The following is a 19,887-nucleotide window of genomic DNA, read 5'->3' as shown; positions in this document are numbered from 1 at the left end:
CCTCGTCTCATTTTGGTCAATCTACCCCACATAGCCATTTTTAATAAAAGAGATTATATTCACGAATTTAGTCAGAATAATGATTACTTAATTGTAGCAAAGATCTTCTAAGATATGTCATTTTCTATACAGGGATATTACGATTAATAATGCCAAAGACTTAATAATGTCAGACAACAAAATAGGTGATTATAAAAATTGACTCACCGACTTCATTTTCTCAAAAATCGCTATAAATAATATATACAATGCTTGTGTTTTACACAACAAATTAATATTATATCAGCTATCTACAGTCAAAAAAAAAGAGATTTTTCTGCCGTGTCTTGTTTGAGTTATAAGCATTTTGACAATCAACCCCGTACGACAACCAGCCCCGGTCTCCCCTACTTAGTTTTCATCAGCCAAACAATTAAATACATTATTTTAAAAGTTACTCATCATTATAAAATCATTAATACAATGCTTGTGTTTTACACAACAAATTAATATTATATCAGCTATCTACAGTCAAAAAAAAAGAAATTTTTCTACCGTGTCTTATTTGAGTTATAAGCATTTTGACAATCAACCTCGTACGACAACCAGCCCCGGTCTCCCCTATTTAGTTTTCATCAGCCAAACAATTAAAAATACATTATTTTAAAAGTTACTCATCATTATAAAATCATTAGTTTAGTAATTAACTATAGCTAGAAAAATATAACTTTTACATTATTATTAGGCCAAGTCTAACCACAAATTAACCAGAAAATGAAAAACCAGGCCTTAATCGTACAAATTTTTTCTTATTGTAGAACCCTCTACGTCATTTGAATATTTCGTCGCAACCGTTTTCGAAGAATCTATCGATTCTCCGTGCACTTCTCAGGAACGAATTAACTAAAGCGCGTTCATTAAGTAGAGTGATACTCGCCGATGCACGAAGTATATTTCGCATGCAATTAAAAAGCGAGGAAAAAAGGAAAAGATGAATTTTCTCATACGATGCGATCATAGTTAATGAGGCTATTCGCAGTTTGTACATGAAGTACGTTTAAACTTGATAAATAAAAACATCCACGGATATTTTAAGCTCCGTCGACCTGCCTCGCTCTGTCGATCATAGGACCTTCTTCATCTCTCGCATGTATCGTCTATATTTAATGTTTATCAAACGTTTGGCGATTGTATCGGAAATTCTACGTTGCGAGGGCACATGACGAGTTCTCACGAGACGCTCACGGGCTGGGGTGTTGATGCAGAGACGTGCATCAATTAATGCGGCGGCACACGTGAATGTGCTGGTGCATAACGCCGTTGGTAATGTAGCCCGCCACATGGCGGTGCGGCGCTTTGCATGGCACATCAATCCTAAATCCGGATGTTGGCCCACAGCCAATAATAAACGATCGTACGCACCAATAGACGACGAACGGACGTCTGAATACCAGCATCTGGATACGAATCCACGTCATCCATGTCGATTAAAATTCGTAATAACGGAACTCAAATAAAGAGAAAGTTTCTCATTGGATTTGTCGGTTCAATCGTCGCCACCCTCCTATATGAAATGTCCCTTATCCTAAACGTAAAAATGACAACGTTTTGCATTTCATTCGAACAAAGTTCATCGATCAAGACAAAATTGGGATTTCGTTGAGATTCTATATAGACCGACCATAATTTGAAACGGTGATTCGGACGACGTAGAAATTCGATAGATTCCGACAATCACATGCATTGTTAGGTTTTCGAACTTCGTTGATTCTCTTTTGACTTTCGTCCCGGACTTGAAATCGTCGAAAATCTTGGCGTTTTCTCGGATCGCGTCTTTTAAGCTATAACTATTCCCCCGACGATCTGCATGATGCCGGTTTCTTATGCGCGACGCGAACATTTCGCCGGAGCAGATCGTGTAGAAGCAATGAAGTTTCGACGTTGTTACGACTGTAACCCGCCAAATGGGCGGCGATCGAAGCTCGGAATGGCGGTACGTGACAACGGAACCGCGTCAAAGAGCGTTGTAAACCGTTGGGGCAATCGCATCCCGCCTCGCGATTTTCCAAGCGTTTGTCCAGCCGACTGCCACATCCAACATCCCCGGTGCTCGCTACCGCAGAGCCGTGAAATAGAGAGGCGTATAACGTTTGACATTTAATGCGCGCCGAAGCATTGGCTTAGATTACAATCGGTGAACGACGAGTGCCCCGGAGGGAGGGCGCGAAAGCTCACTCGACTCGAATGCTCTTTCGGCGGGGGTGGTATAGTCGACGCTCAAATATTTGTAGAGCGTTAGGGAAAAAACTGATGGAGCCGAATAAAAAAAAAAGAGAGAGAGAAAAAAGGAGAGAGAAATTGAATAGGTGGGAAAGCGAATGCTTTATACCTCGTACAGGTACGATCGGGTAATCGTGTAAAAAAAATTCGCTGGCCGTATGTCAGAGTATGGTTACAAAACTGGGAAAAAGCGCAACGTAATTCCCGTTTCGAGAGAATGCGTTACTTTGCCGCAGTATCGTAACCCGACAACACAGTAAAGAGATACAGGGATAGTGATATCGTGGCAATCGTTCGATTTCTACTTGGGTCTGAATTTTAGCACGATGTCCCGGAAAAACACGGCCGACACGACCGCCGTGGAATTGGTTTTCTAAACTTACATTTTTATTTAACGGACATGGCACGAACGTGATCATCGACGTTCAAAGTGCAATGTTCAAAATGGAAACGTTACATGTTCCCGTTAAAGACAAAATTTGCCCTACAATGTGTTCCTTTAGTGAGACAATTCGCGAATAAAGACCTCGTGCACAGCAATATTGTACGTACAAAATTGTGAATAGAAAGTCATTTTTATAGAAAGTTATTTGTGAATAGAAAGCTTTTTATTGTTTCTTTAACCCTCCGCCGACAATATGAGATCTTCAAAGGTACCATCGATATTTTGATTGTGAATTTGATAGATAAATTTGAATTAACAATAGAATACAATCTGACTTTTATGATGATAAAAACTCGTTAAAGCTTTGACAAATCTAAAGGAATTTTTTTTAGATTTTTATATAATACGGAACAATAAAAATTTCTGTTTTTCTTTTTAATAAACCCACTGATGCTTAATTTATCCAATATCATATCTAGAAAATAAATCGTCATTTATAAACCGTCTATAGAAATATATTTAAAAATTCCATTTTTTATAACTTGTAATTTTTTTTATTTATTATTTCTTATAAAAAATTATTTATTTTGTAAGAATTTATTTTATATATATATATATATATATAATTATATTTATTTTATAATTATTTATCTTACAAGAAAATTAATATTTTGGTAGACTGAAATTATAACTTTTACATTACAAATTTTTACATTAAAATATTTTTGTCATATTTTACATCGAGTTTTTACGTCGAGTTATTTTATTCCGAATTTCGTGGTTTAGCTATGCTTAATAAACTCATCAATTGACTATTTCGATTCCTACTGCGTATAGTCAATCATATTCGCATTAGTTTGAGTGCGCATAGTCCGCATGGCAATCATTGTTATATGGCATGACGTTCAATCATACGACACTCTGCTCCCGACAATAAAATTCAAATCCTATTTATAATCACAAACAGACGAAACGGCAGGGCGCCAACCGTGCCGATGTGCCGGGAGTGCAGGTGCGCATTTATTTATCCTGAATTGCACTGGATCGCAACCTGGGCTTCAATGCGAGTTAACACTCGGCCGGAGACGCATTGTTTGATCGCGTCAAAAAGTGACGCCGATAACGCGCTAAGCGCGCGATACTGCCGACAAATTCGCACGGAAATTGAACGAAATACGGTATGAACAGCACAATGGAATAGTTCTCTCGCGATTGGTCAGCGCTCTGCCGCGAGCGATTCTAGACGAAACGCACGCCAAAAAAGTGCACGGGCCTATTTCGAAGAGTCAGTTACCCGCTTATACAAACAAAACGTCAAATGTCAATCACCGACGGAATTAATTACGGGTTGCAATTAATTTGCCAATTAGATCACGGCCGGGATCCATTTAGATGTAATCTGCTGGCTGACAGTTCATCCTCTTTCAGCGTTCCCTCTGCTTTGGTATCTGTAGCGCAACATCCGACGCGAGCACAGAGAGGCCTGGCATTTGCTTCGAAGCAGTCGACAAATTAGCCGTATTAACGGGCACGACCGCGAACGCAGATTTCGCGCAGTTAGCATGCAGTTCCCCACTTGATATCCACGCAAAGGATTATTCAAGTTAACTCGAGCCAGACGCTCGCGAGCGCGCATCCGTAATAATTAGAATAACTGAATTATGTAACGAAAATGTCGAGCGAGCTCGTAGCCGAACCGTGTCTTCGGCGTGCTTTGTCAATTTTCGTATTCGGTTGATGAAATCATCCGCAATAATATGCAAAAGGTCCAATTGTAAGTTAAGAGCTATGATGGAACTTCGGAGAAAATCGAAATAACGTTAGGTTTATCAAGCTCAATAATTAACGACTAACATTAGATGACTATTCTATAACTCTTAACGACAATGTAAGTTATATTGTCATTGCTCAGTTTTCTTATCATGTATAAAATATGGTAATAAGAATATGCGCGACGACGATGTAACAACACCCACAATTGTCGTTAAGAGTTACAGAACAAGAGCCTTAAACTACATAAAATTTAAGCTTTGAACCGTAAGAAAGTGACCCCCCCCCCCTAATCATAATTGATTTTTAAGTTTTAAGTCATAAATATTGACCATCATAGTTGATTTAGCTTTAGCCACAAGAAATTGATCAATCATAGTTGGTTGTTCTCCTCACATTTGACTACGATTAGTCAATTTCTTAAGATTAAGACTTAAAGTTCACGCCTTAAAATTTTATTGTGGACGCCACTTTAGAGAGGCGTATCCGAGAATGCGTGAGAATATGAATGACAAATATGAATATTTTTCGTCAAAGAGATCTTGAATATCTGTAGCCAGTTATAGGATCGGTATTAATCTGCCGATGGGTAATCAAGTAATGAATACATCGTCGGCAAAGACCGTACGTATATAAATCATGCCAGGGAGGATGCCAGGGGCTACAGGGCGGGCCCTTATCTCCAATCAGTACATTGATTGCACGCAGGCAGGTCAAATACCGGCAGCGCCACTCGGCCCTAGCACGATAGCTTATTCAATTTCCGAAACGGCATTCACCATTCAATTCGGCGGTTATCAGCCTATGCCCATCCCCTATCTGGATTTTGCGTGACTCTCTAGAAAGCTGCGTGAATTCGTCCCAAAAGAAAAAGCTCGGATTTATCAATGGGTATAAATCGAGATAATCAAAATTCCGGCGCGTGAGCACGTGATCGCTCTATTTTTACGAAAGGGCCATGCCAGATCTTTGAATTTCGATCACGAGAAAAACTAGAAAGAAAGTTTTCGAAAAATTAAGTAAAATAGTTATTTGTATTTACCTTTTAAGCAATAATTTCTGGGAAGCAATAGTTTCTTGCTGAAGTGCAAACTCACCAACAAACACTACTACACGCGCAACTCATAAACAGATGACCATCTAAACGTTATACACTGAGAAAAATGCTTGGTTAAAAATGGACAAACTAGAAGATTCTGATTATATCAATTAGAATTCCTCAATTAGAATTCCAATAGATAGAACCAGAAAATTTTGATTCCATTTTCAACCAGATTAATCCAACCAGACATTTTTCTCAGTGTAATCTATGACCGACTATATTCATACTTTTATTATCTAAAAAGTTACCGCTTAAATTTTTCGGGAACTTTCTCACTATAATATTTTGAGTCGCAAATTTCAAAACACCCTTATATCCTGTTGTATATTAACTATCCCTACGATAACACAACATCATCGAAAGGGAAATATTCTCCACTACGCGAGAGATATCTCTGACGCTAATTTGATAAGACGAAGTTCTACCGCGAGTACAAGCATTATCATTCGGCGCATTTGCCGTGCGCGTGGCTATCATTCAGTATCTACCGGGCGGTAGCGAGGCTGCGCACTTTCCCGCAGTGTACATAGATAATCGAGCTTAATTAATTGCTCGTGATGCGCGCTCGGGGCTCAGCAAACACATTTACTTATTACCATCCATCTTGAGCGGTGCCTCTCAAGGGGATCGATTTTCCAAGTGCACGCGGCTGATGACACAAATTGCCAAAGGGTCGACGCTCGATCGTAACGCGATCGTTAAATAGAGGCGCGGCTTTTTTCTCCATGATCTCTCTACGACAGCACGACGAGCGTGCCGTTGGAAAAAAAAAAAACCGTACTTAATTATCCTGCAGCTTCCTACAGTAGCGTTCCAAAAAGGACGAGAGTTAATCGTGAACCCTAAACGACCTTTATGCATGAGGCGGCCTGGAACTATCTGTCTTCGTTCGTCCGTTTTGCATATAATGCGTGCGGCGTGTGCGATGTTCCTCCACGTGTGTTAACTTTAATCTAAAATTCCTTTGCGAGGATAACGCGCGTTGACATATTCAACAAGCGTCGCTGCCAATTAATACGCGGAAAGTATCAGTTTTCAATTTTAATAACGCTTCTCTCTCTCCTCCCACAACGTTCATCTCGCGTTTACACTTCACGCTCTCATAAACCGCAAATAGAGATATCGTTTTAACGATAAAATAATACAGACTTTCCCCGACACACGACGGAGGTTCGATGCATATTTCGAAAACGTGGCAATACCGTGTCGCGCTGCGATACCGTGGCACGTTGCCAAAGTGCCAATTGACATCACCTCTCTACTGCAATCGAGCGACTACAAGTATCAGGCGCAACAACGAGATTACGCGGGTAGTTAATAGTCGGGCCACCTTAATCGGTACGTCTCGTCGCCGAAGTACAGTCTACCCGAGCGGAAGTCTCGCTCATCTGATCGTTATTGACTGGTACAGATCCCTTGGGTCGTAAGTGACATTTACACGATACATTCAACGTTAAACTCGTCCGGAGAGACAAGGCGGGAGACGGAGCGTCGTATCTCAGTTCCGGTATCTATACGGACACCGGGTTCCCCTGACAACGAGGCAACAACAAACGCCTAATGGCCAGTTCTCGACTCAAAGTTTAATTTCCTGACCATCGGACAGTGCTTAAAGTGACCTTCTCCCTCCTATCTCTCTCTCTCTCTCTGTTTCCCTCTCTCGCTTTCACCAGCTCGATCTTCCTCTCCCTCTTTCTGTTTCCCCCTTGCTGTCTTGCTTGTCGTCACGACCGCTTTCTCTCCTTCCGTCGTCCCTCACTGGTCTCGGGAATCGCGACCGGACGTACAGCCGCCACTATGAAATATTAAAGAGTTAATGGCGACCCTCTTCACAGAATCGCGAGTAATTACCGCCTGACAGTCGCGTATCGTCGGATTAATCGATAGCGTGGAGTTTGATCCCTCGAGACGACGTTAATTGCTCGTTCGAGAAACGTGTAATCTCTCGCGTTTTTTCCATCCCTTCGATAGACCTTCCAATCTCGCGTTTTCTATTCCTTATGTATGAACACGATGTAATGCGATGCCGTTAAAAAATTTTCTCCACGAGAGAGACAACGGTACGTGTGCAGGTCGCGATAGTATGGTTGCGTTATATCGATCTCGAAGAAGAGAGCTCCATGAACCCGGAACACCCATGCTCGCTTGTTTGACGTACACATATACATGGTATAATGCCTACGTGATCGTGGCACTGACCCCGACCGTAACGTCGCTTCTCTTTGTGCCTGATATGCATACGTGCAGAAAAAGTTTCGGGGTTACCGAGCACGTTCCCACCCCACATATCGCGCATCTTTCCCCCCGTTGTTCTTATAGAAGTATTATAATAAAAGAAAAATAAAAGAAGACAGATGGTCGTAATGCCAATTGTATACGTTAAAAACCAGATTTTCCAGTCTAGTATTCTGTTACCTATTATCATGTTTTTAGTCATATATTTCAATCAAGAATGAAATCATACACATGGCATTTACCTAAGTACGTTAACGAAAATAAAATTTTATAATTATTGAAACCCTGATCAAAATAATCGATACAGCAATGCAATATTATTTTTTAAATAATATTAAGTGAAAACGAATCAAGAAATATTCAATACGAATGAATAAAGAGAGTCAACCATGTTTGGTCAAGGTGAATGTTTGATGCTTAATAATATTTCTGTATGAATTTTTTTACAATTTCCAGTTCAAGCAAATTGCACGACGAGTTTAATTTTCAGTTTAAAAATGCGATCCTAATTATTAAAAATTGTTTAAAATTTTGTAATACTGTTTAAAGACAATTAAATTAATTTAGTAAAAAAAAAAGTGAACAATTTTTTCTTAGTATACTCTTACATGTATTGTATATTATTTCTTTCTTGGTGCCATAAGGATATACACGTCCACACATTACGAATAATACGAATATTTGAAAGATAAAATCGTGTCATCGGTAAACCGTAAGGTCTGGCAACTCTTTTGCGTCTGCGGCAGTTCAGTGATCCTCGGAGGAAAATTGGTCAGAGAGAAAGGATCTGCAAGGCCAGCAGTAGGATAATACCACTATTGGAAACGGCATTCGCGCCAACGGAGACACGGAAGTGGTGAAGAGAAGGGGATGGGGAAGGGGTGTATTGTGCAAAGAGTTCAAGACCGAGCGAAGTCGATAGGAGAGACGAAATCGCACGAGACGGACGGAGACGGAACGAAAAGCGGGAGGGAGGAGTGGAAACTGGGATCGAAGTACGGTCTTGTGTCCCCCACGTCATGAATCATGCATCCTCATCCCCTAGGAGCGAACTGGAACGCGCTGCGGCGGTGCGACCCGTCCGAGAAATAAACAATGTTATTTGTTCGTTGGGATCCCGACCCATCCGCAGCGGTCCAAAGGACTTCTAGCAGGACTAGCGGCGGAAGGACGAGTGGCGGGTTCCGTGCTTTCGTAACCCACAACGATGGGATGAGATACCCGGCTACTCTCCTCCTCGTTCTCTTCGTCCTTTCTCGAGCGCTTCTGTCACTCCTTCTACCTCGTTCCCGTTTCTGCGCTCCACTCGCGAACCCATGCGCACTCTGACAGCTAGAACTGTCAACGGCAGAGGAAGCTCTCGCAACCGCTGATGGTGTTTGAACGGGGCCGAAGTGACGCGAAGGACGAGCGCATACATGCCGGACAAATAACGATACTTCCGCTTTCTCGGCAAACTGGATATTCCTGCTATCCCTGCATGCCGGTTTCGTCCTTCGTCGCCCATGAGCTTTCGTTCTTCTTGCTCCACTTGCCGCATCCTCTCAGAAAGGATAAAAGCAGAAATAGAAAGACGAAAGTCCGCGACTTTCTGTAAATATAAGAAATATCGTAGGAGAACCAGAGACGCCTTATTGCGAGACGACTCTAACGTGTCGTTTTTCTTTTTGTTGCAGATGAACCGTCCTATCCAAGTGAAGCCAGCGGACAGTGAAAACCGCGGAGGTGAGAACAAGCAATCGATCCAATATGTCTCGATATCTCGAAAATTATTTCGCTAATTTAATTACGATGAGGAATATCAAAATTCTTATCAAATTCGATAGAATTAAATTTAATTAAGCATTGAAAAAGAAATTATAACGCTCTTAAAGTAACGCTTTCAATTTTTTAGTATCCACAATATTCTCATTTTTACACCATACAAAGTAAAAAGACGTCGCAAGAGATTGTAATCACACATATTTCGAATATTCATGAACGACAGCAAATAATTAAATATTTCATGAACACGCTGTTAGTGATAAATCAATTACAAATTAGTTTCGTGCTGGAAATACCATACTTCTCGTATTATATAATACATAAATATAGGGGAAACAATTGTATTCTGCGTAGTATAGGTACTCGGTGTCTTTAATAGCATTAGATTCCATATCAATCAAGAGTGCTATGTAATAAACTACAGATAATTCGCTGTAATAGTGAGTCGCGATAACACATTGGTCGTATAAAATTCATACTCGCGCCGGTGGTGGCGCGATAGACTACAGATAAAAAATGTATACCGCGGGTACACCCACCCATCCAGTCGTGCTGATACCCATCGGCTCGGTTCTCTCTACAGAGTTGTCGCGCGTGGCGGCTCCTCTTCGCGCCCGCGCCATATCTTCCACGTGCACACCTTGTGCCGAGAGAGCCAATTTTATTAATTACGTGGAATTTTTCAGCTGGCGATGGCCGTCATGTTGACATTCGCTTATCGCCATGGACGCCGCGGGTCATAAATTTCGCGTCACGGTAGGATAACTGGGGGCAGGCATTCGCGTATGTATGACGAAACTCCAGATAATCGAGAGACAAATTGTCGATCGACCATTGTTTTTAATGAGTGCCCTGCACCTCGCGTCTCCTCCCGGAATCGCGTGACCATACGCCCACCTTTGTCCTGCCAATCTTATAAATATATAATTTCGTTAGTATTATTTGCGAAAAAGCACGATCTCTAATCGGCGCGGTTACGAGCGTTGTAAATAGTATCTCGCGCAAAAATCTGATCGCTTATCCGTATCCCCATTCGTTCATCCGCTCGCGCTCGCGTTCGATTCGTCCCATACGTTAATTTCTATAAAGCACCTCGGCAAATATAACTCGTACCATTGGAGCCACGATTTAATTAAAAATATGGTATTTATCTTTGGAGGCGGGTCATAACCGATCGATACTGTTCCATCCGTTTGGCGAGCGCCATCGTCGAAGCTCCCAGCGTCGCTTCCGATGCATGTAAATAGCAGGGAAGCTCGTCCGGGAATTCCCGAAGGCTAAGAGCCGTTGGGGCCCCCTTCGTTACCATTCGCAAAGTCCGTGCCACACCGGGGACACACAGCGTTCCCGACGAGCTGGCAACTACTCCGAAGTCCTTCCTGCCGACGAAGGTGGGCAGGACTCCAACGCAAGGAGTGCGCCAAGATAAAGGAGGAGAATTCATATAAGAGAGAAAGAGACAGAGACAGGGAGAGGGGGGAGAGAGAGAGAGAGAGAGAGAGAGAGATATATATACATATAGAAATGCGAAGGAAGAGATCGAGCGAGATCGCGCAGGGCGTTAGACCGGGATATGCGGAAGAAGGCACGAGGGGGCGGCGAAGGGGAGTAGATGAGGGGGATCGTAATTCATATGCTAATCTGGAGGAGATGCCATTGTAATCTCCGGTCGCCTGCCTCCGTGCGGCCCCACAAAGCCTCGGCTTGACGCGGATGCAGGAGTGATCCTGAGCACGGTGCTGCTCCCGCCGTTGCTTCTGCGGCGCAGTGTATACCTATGTAGACGCTGTATCTACGTAGTCGCAGAGAGAGTTCAATCAGGGAGGTTACTGAACTTCGACAGCATCGCCGAGCCGCCTCTATCCTCAGCGGTAACCGCCGATGTCTACCCTCTATCGCGTACGGTCCTACAAGATGGTTTCCGCCACTTCATCTTCGCGTCTCTCATTCTCTTTGTCCACCCTTTAATCGCGTCATCCTTAACAGCCAACCCGGCATGATCTTCACGATCCTTCATGACCGCTGACGTAATCCTCAGGTTATCTCGGGCCGATACAAATGTTAATGACGTCATGTAATTCGTTTGGATAACGCACGGGATCATGGCAAATCCTCAGTCGCGTAATTAGTCCGATGTTACGTGTAATCTGCTTTAAGTTGTTAAAACCGGTCATCAACGTCCATCGAAATTAAACTATATTAGAGATATGTTTCAATAACTTCCGCGACATTTGATCACGTTTCGCAATTAACAATATTATAAGATTACTATCCGGTAACAATAGGTGCATTTACTCGAATACCTCTTGTCAGCAGTAATTCATATTTCGGTTTAATCCGTATATAAATTCTATCTCGATCGCATAAATGGATTCTAAGAATCTCATCTTGAAGGCGGATTTAAATCGAATTGAATCACTTTAAGTTGTTCTAAATAGGTCGAATATACTATAATCGTTTCTTGTCGATTTCACGAACTATCACATGAGAAACATTGTATTTTTAGTAAGCAAACTCGATATAACTTTTTCATGATATATTCCTATTTAAAAAAAGGTGTTACACCGCTTCGTATTCATAAAATGATAGTTTAAGGTTTAAGATAGCAATGGCTATAACCACTTCTCTCTTCTGTCGAGACAGATTTCGTTGTTCCAAGGGACTTCTTCGTCTTTTCCCACGTTAATGACTGCCCTTTATGCCTGCGTTTTGGAATCCTCAACATGCGGTTTAGTTACATCATTTTATAGATTTTCTTCTATAACGATTCGAAAGGCGACTCCGCAGAGTAAACGTCTTATTAGCGATACAAAAGGTAAATAAATCAGGCTTTAATTGCGAGACGATGCGAGGCTAAAACGTCCGGCTGCGGAAATGACTTGTTTCACTGTACCAATTCCTCTTATCGCGCGAGATACCGCAAAGTGTTTGTGCGATAAATCCATCCGCGAATTGTACGGAGAACCGTACAAACAATTCAAAAGATATTTCATGCTGAATTTGACGTTATCTTAAATCCTTGCTAACGTTTAGAAATTTACCGTGTTGAGATGCGCGAACAATGACCGTTCATAAATGCACTATCTTCCGTAATATCGGCTGGAATTTTACGAGCGCAACTCATACGAGCTATGCACTTATCCTTTCCAGTTTTTATCGCGGTAATGTATCATCGAAGATACGTTTACTCCAGAAAGAATCTCAGCGAAATCCATTCGAGTGAAGATTCCCGACGTAGCTCTTTTCCGAAACATTTTTCACGCACGTCGATGGTAAGACTCCGCACGCGCGATAATAGCAGCCGAAGCACAGCCGGAATTAAGTTTACAGCGACGAGAACAGATTTGAGAAATGCGTATCTCGCGCGGAAGTTGGCCCGCCGACTCAGGGTCGGTCGAAGTTTCTACGACTGGATAAGGGTGGGTGCCGCTGTACCGGAGCTAGTTGAGCAAGTAGATAAGTTTCGATCCCTCAGCGAGCCACCTTGCTCCTACCGCCATCACTCGCCTACCGCTACCTCTTCGTCGTAGATAAACGTATCCCGGAATATCGGGTTGAGGAAAAGGGGAAAGGGGCCTACGGCCGTCTTCTCGCGTCGCTGCCAAGTTCGACTGACATGACGTGGACTGGTCTTAAACCCATCCGAGAGAAATCCTCGCGGATTATAAGAGTCCGTTTTCGTACCTCTTCTTACGAAGAAGAGCGACGGATGACGGGGTATTCGTCGTAAGGCAAGCGCAAACTTACTCGCTGGATTTGTACTGCAACTTCATTTTATGGTATGTCGGAGAATATTCGCCAAGTTATGTTCGCGTATGAGCAACGACACTTACGAGCAGTATCAGAGAAATATGAAAATTACAAAAGCATTTATGAAATATTTTTATTTACTGTAATATTCACTTGAATGAACGTGTCATAGAATATTTGAATTTCGTAGAGGAAAAATATATTTTGATGTTCGTCGACTTTATTTTATTTTAACTAGAGTTTTAATTACAGCTAGTTTTTCTTCAATTTCTAAATAATAAATTTATGAAAAAATATACTGAATATATTCAATGAGAGAAAAATACCAAAATAATTAAATTTTATTGTAGAGAACATTAATTAAAACTATATTAATAGATTCTTAATTTAATACTCATTTTATTCATTTGGAAAGAAAGAATAACAAGCTAACAGATATATTTTTTTGAAATTATTATTTTAATCCTCCCTCCCCGCGAATAGTCACCTGGAGTATTTTTATATCCCAGCGACAAAAAAATGTGAATTGTAAAATATCGTTTTACGATATTGTTCAATATATTTTTTCTTCCGTAATAACCATTCTTTACAAACCTTTAAATATGCAATTCTATCGAAAAATCGTAATAAAAAAGCGTTATGTTAAAATTTTTTTAAATATTATTAAACAAGAGCTATTTGACGCGTTTTTTCCATTTACTATTTCTATAATTTCTACCTACGTTTTTTAAAAAATTATGAGTAAATCTATACCCATAATATTTTCAAATACTAATAATTTAAATAAAGCGATTAATTGGTATTAATTAATGACAATTCGACAGAACAGGGCCATTTGACAGGTTTATAGTATAGGAAAAATACATTATCATGAATAAAACGCGGTTTAGATATCCGCGTCGTGTCAAACAAAACGTTCGCTTTGTTCTCGTCGTCCAGCGAGATGATAATTTCTCGAGAGTTAATTCCTCTTTCGCTTCCGCTTGGGGAGTCGAAAGGCGCGTTAACACTTAGCTCCGGCGACAAAGGTCCAATTCTTGGTCCCTACGGTATCCTGACGCGACAATGGGAGCGAACTCTCGGCGAAAAGTACCCGGGGCTAAGGACAGACGGGATATTTCCCGACGAGGCGTTGATACGCCGAAGGGAATCGAGACGGGTGTGCGCGGTATGAGGATTGCCAGGGGTAAAAAGAGGGAGAGGGAAGAATCTGCGGAAAGCGGGGATGCAACGAGGCTGCAAGTCAGGCGAGAATCTAATTTCCCGAGACAAATCCTTAAATGTGCCCCGGAGCCTGGCTGGAAGGCGCGAGCCGAGGCATCTCACGGAATGAGCTCTCTCGTCTAGCATCCGCGACAACGACCTTTAACTCGGCTCGCCAATTTTGCGTCTCCATAACCCCCTCGCGAAACGCGTCATTAAGCTCATTCACGCGAGAAATGCGGTAGATCGAAAACAGAGCGTCGCAATCCGAGATGCAGTCGCGATCTAACCGGAAAAACATAAACTCGCCCCCCTCAGTGTTTTTTGCTCGAACGAGATTGCCCGATGCATTGCACATAAAAACAGCGTCTCTTAATTAATTTACTGACGATAAAAACAACAGGACGAAACCTTTTAGAAAAATCTGCAATAAATTTATCAATGTTGATATGAACTCCTACGAAAGATTTCTCAATTCGTTGCAAACGTATTGAGGTGTTTACGAAAATCATTCCATTTCATTATCGTAAATAGCATAATATTTCAAATCTTGTTACCGGTGTTATTGATATTTCGTGATAGTTTAATTCCTGCGATTATTAATCTGATTGTATTATATCCACGACTAATATTATATTATGAAAATTAGGTTGCTATAATTATATAATATCTAATTGCAATGTTAAAATCAAAAATACCACACTTGATATTTAACAATAATCAAACGGAATATACATTTTAATGAGACTTAATCGTTGCTACGCAAATGAATTCAGTGTAGTAACCTGAAAATCGATAAGTAATGATTAATTATAAAATAAATTTATAAGAGAGAAGTAGTTTTCGCTCAACGCAGCGATAAGCATCGATCTTTTTTTTTTTTTACAAATAATATTCTTGTTACTGATCATAATTTTTTTTTTTATAATGTGATAGGTCGTATCGTATTCATCACGCAGAAGATCCGATCGAAAGAAATGTCCTGTACGGTACGAGTATACGAAAGAAAACGCATGGGTACGATTCGCAGTTGGGCGAGATTAAGATCGAATTGAATCTTGCGAGGATTCATATAGACAACGAATGGTGTATTTTTTTAGGTCCAATGCCATTTCTTTGTTTCTGTTCTGTATTCCAGAGTGCATGATGGACGACGGGAGCGCCTGTGCCATCTTCTGGAAGTAGGAAGCACCGGTTTCGGCCGCTGAAGGTAACTTCGACTTCCAGGAGATAGCTAGCTTCCTTCCAGTACCTCTATTCTTCTCCGCAAATTGGCAGAAAGAGAACTTCCCCCCTCGATGAAATGAGAACAAAATGAATAAGGAAAAAGAAACGGGTCCAACTACCCAGCCCCTCATTCTCTCCCGCCAACATCACGCCAACACCGCTGATTCAGCCAGCACAGCCCGCCGCAAAGTTCATTTTGCTGCTCGCTAGTGTTTGAACCACCAAAACTCCAGCATTCCCTCACGAACCACTATCCCTTAGCCCGACTTAGTGCAGCCGGTACATATCTATCCGTCGAGAAGGCTAAATTTGCACAAAGTGCTCGTCCAAATTCTTTCGTAAAAAAAAAAAAGAAAGGTCTCAAATTTCTCGGAGCTTTTGACACGCGCGCGACTCATTAGGACTCTCGCGTACGTTTAGGATTATATCCATGAATTGGCACAAGCAATTGGTTAAAAATTCAAAAGTTTGATTTCCCCAAATACATTGATTTTTCAAAAATCCAAATCTCTTCGCTGATAAAATTCTCGAGTTGCTCTGAGCTGAAAATTCAATCGTAATAACTCGCACGTTCTTCCGGTAATGCGCACTGCTTAACCGCGCGATGAAAACGCTATTGGGCTCCTCTATGTCAGTCTCGCCATCCCCTTCTTATCCGTTTCTCATCCGGCACGATACGCATCATTTTACGCATTACAGAAGGTATTATAGACAGTGTTGTGCGTACCCACATGCGTGACTGAAACCTGTAGCCGTAAACCTGTCGTTCGTGTTTTTTTGCTCTGTTTATTACGCACCGCCGTTACACACTATTGAAGCCTCGTTACGACGAGGCGTGCGTGGCGTGGACGCTCTTAGAATTCAGACCGGCACAATGAACCGAGAGTGATGCAGAATATATGAGAGAATCGCGGTCTTAGAGCGTCTACCGACCGTACGATAGCAACGACCCTTTGCTCCGAGTACCGAGTTTATTGTACGTTTCTAAGTCCATAAGTCCCGACGTCTTACATTCCCGAACCCCCCTGTCTAATCTCATATCCATATTCGTATGGACAAAACCATCTTGATCGTACATATTATATATATATAAAATTATATTATATATATATACATATATATATCGCTCTTTACAGCTATGATCATATAATAGTGGCTCGCTCGTTGGATGTGTTGTCTCGTTCGTTGTCAATGTGTTTTTTATCACCTCTGTACATATTTTCTGATTATGATATAATATATGTGAGCTACATTTATCTTATTGTATTATCTAGATTTGACATTTCTATATATAACAATATAACATCCCTATTTCTCAACAGTCGATTGAACCATTCTCCCACCTGCCGCATTCCATTCCCAGTTCAATTGAAACTATTTCCTGTGTTATCCTACTAATTGTGAATCTCGCACAGCCATAATCGTATTTTACTATTTGATATTACGAGGATACACACACACACACACATACACACATAACGAATACATACATTAATATACATTCAGTGCAGATATTTCTAAACAAACTATCGCTAATTTATCAAAATTTGATTTCGTAACTGCTACAATAATTATTTTAAGATAAATCTAGCTTACACAAAGTCGAAAATATTTTTAAAAGCGAAATTGATCAAAATCTTTTGCCAAACAGTTTCAAGTACGCTGCATCCACCTTAAAAATGAGCTAAACGGAAATCAAAATGATTTTTATATTGAAATGATAATCTTGAAAAATTCTCAATCGGATAAAATCATATACTTTTCATTTAACATGAAACGCCTTATATGACCCGTTCTTCCTCATTCAACTTTTCGCGCACAACTTAGAAATAGCTGCAGAATATAATAAGTATTCATTGTTAAACTTTGTGTAACGGTGATCCATCTCGAGAATACATTACGTTTCCTGTCTGCTAAACAACTAAACAGTAGTTTAGCGGTATTGTTTCTACAGTTGTAAAAAAAAAATTGAAAAACTCGACACGGATCACCGTCGGGAGTATCAGCTATAATTGGATCGCTTAACATCCTACCTGATTTTATCGCGATTCCGTTTGTTTTCGGTTTTTGATATACTTATATTATAATACCGAATGTAGCTCAACATTGATTTTGAATTATTTCCCATGTCTCTGTTATATTACGATTTTCGTTCCCATTAAAGTACCGTTTTCCACTGTTACAACACTGTATGTTACATTGTTGTCGGTTATGATAATTGTTCCCGTGGTTGTTCTCGGTTTACTATTGTCGCACAGAAGACACACACATAAAACCCATAACCCACACACATACACTTGCGCGATTTCCAGTGCTATTAGATGTACACGTTGACGTAATAACGAGTGTAACCGTGCGCGTTTAAGGTACCGTACGTGTGCACATCAGATATGTTACGTTTTTATATATATATTATATATCTATATATCCCTATCTCCCTCCCTTTAGGATGGTGGATGCTGGTGTAACCGTGTAACTTTGTCGTTCTCGGTGTTAGCCGCAAGATCTTCTCTTTAACGCCTATAACGCTTAGCTCACACACAGAACTGACTAACGTTGTTCTTTCTTTTTTTTCTCTGTTCCCTCTATTTCGCAACGTGCCGTCGTCGACCCGCAGACAGAAAGCTGTTCGTTGGTATGTTAAGCAAGCAACAAACTGAAGACGATGTGCGACAGCTGTTTACTACCTTCGGTTCAATAGAGGAGTGCACCATCCTCCGTGGACCCGACGGAAGCAGCAGAGGTGAGTGCTCATTGTCAGCTGTTTACATGATATATTTGCTAACTGTTGCATGATTAGTAATCGTGTATACAAACAAGGTACAATCAATTTTCTCAACCTATCTCCGAAATAAATATTTCCTCGAGAAAACTGTACGATTTAAGTATCACCCGCTTACTTTAATTTTACATTCGACACAGAAAATTCGTGAGAAAACATACGTGAGAATCGCAGATATTACGACCAACGATTCGCTATCGCAAAAAGTTCAAAGATCGCCGATAAAGGAATTTAAAAATAGCTTCAGTGCTTCAGTCCCTGAGGGATTAAGCACGAAAACCGTATTCTCTCTAGAACTAAGTGTACCGTAACGTGGTGCGCGTATATTTTTATGTCGTGGGATAAAAGCATAGGCACATTGTCCATAAAAATACGGGTATCTGTGCAATTTTTAGCCGCAGGGCGGGATATTCGCGTCCCTCTTTACTGCACGATCGTTTTACGTCTTCGCCGCGCATTACCTCTCTTCCACTCGATTCATACAGTTTTAATCTTTAAAAAATCAGCGAACATAACCATTTGTGAAGCTTACGTAATTTCAACGCTGTTGTTTCATCTCGTTAGCGTGCAAAAGCAATTAATTTCATGATATATAAAACGCGATAAGTGCTCATTGTATTTAGTTTCTATTAATAATTGCAACCACAAAATTACTTTTATTAAACTGAAGTTTATTTAACTGAAGTTTAATTTGAATTTTTAAAAATTGAGTTTTTGTAATTTTATATAAAGATCTCTCACACATTTTTATCGTGTAAAAAAAAACAGTGACATTTTGTTAAAGAAAAATTTGTTTTAAAATGGTCGAGAAATAAAAAGGAGGTAGTGTGGTAACCTTGGACACTTTGTACATCATCATTTGAGAGAGCCGTGAAGCTCATAATCCGCGGCGCCTTTAGGCATTTTCATCGAACGATGAAGCGACAAAGAGACTCTCCGGGGCACTTGCTTTTCAGAGGGGGGGGGGTGGGGACGAACGGACTCCGTGAAATTAATCATGAGATGAGGCAGCAAAAGGGAAGGAGGGCGACTATCTCAAAGGAAAGAAGGCAATTGCCTCGACCAAGCATTACGAGAAGGAAAAAAGAGATAGAGACTCACCGCCCCGACGATGATGCACGACTAAGGAAGGATATAATCGCGACGGCATTTGAATATTCGCTCGCGCTGTTTACAGCGCGAAAGGATAGATAAGGCGGCAAGAGGATGGATGTAATTCGGGCGGGGATAACTGACGGAATATGGCGGACGAAAAGTGGGCGCGGAGCTGCAGTCGGACGAAGCGGCGAGAGCAATAATTTCCGCTGGACGAGGCGGCGAAATTTAAATATTTTCATTCAAGAGTGAAGACCTCGCGATGCGTCTTCACTCGGAAGGTAACTAGAGGAGGAGAGGAGAAGGGGGGGGGGG

At 41.0% G+C, this 19,887-nt stretch overlaps 1 protein-coding gene across 14 annotated transcripts in view; it reads left to right on the top strand.

The window, feature by feature from the left end:
• The window catches only part of bru3 (CUGBP Elav-like family member bruno 3), a 660,667-nt gene that overhangs the window by 565,677 nt on the left and 75,103 nt on the right, over positions 1 to 19,887 (top strand). For 10 of the 14 annotated variants that reach the window (XM_018519839.1, XM_018519831.1, XM_018519830.1 and 7 more), the window contains 2 exons: positions 9,428 to 9,476; positions 18,313 to 18,438. In XM_018519839.1, the coding sequence (XP_018375341.1) occupies positions 9,428 to 9,476; positions 18,313 to 18,438 (175 nt within the window). Of the gene's footprint in view, positions 1 to 9,427; positions 9,477 to 15,606; positions 15,679 to 18,312; positions 18,439 to 19,887 lie in introns of all 14 variants that reach the window. The other 4 variants (XM_018519836.1, XM_018519837.1, XM_018519840.1 and 1 more) reach the window with 2 other exon arrangements.

The sequence above is a fragment of the Trachymyrmex cornetzi genome, unplaced genomic scaffold, assembly GCF_001594075.2.
Source record: "Trachymyrmex cornetzi isolate Tcor2-1 unplaced genomic scaffold, Tcor1.1 scaffold85, whole genome shotgun sequence".
In the NCBI taxonomy this organism is placed as follows: Eukaryota; Metazoa; Arthropoda; class Insecta; order Hymenoptera; family Formicidae; genus Trachymyrmex; species Trachymyrmex cornetzi.
This window is presented reverse-complemented; position numbering and strand designations above follow the sequence as displayed.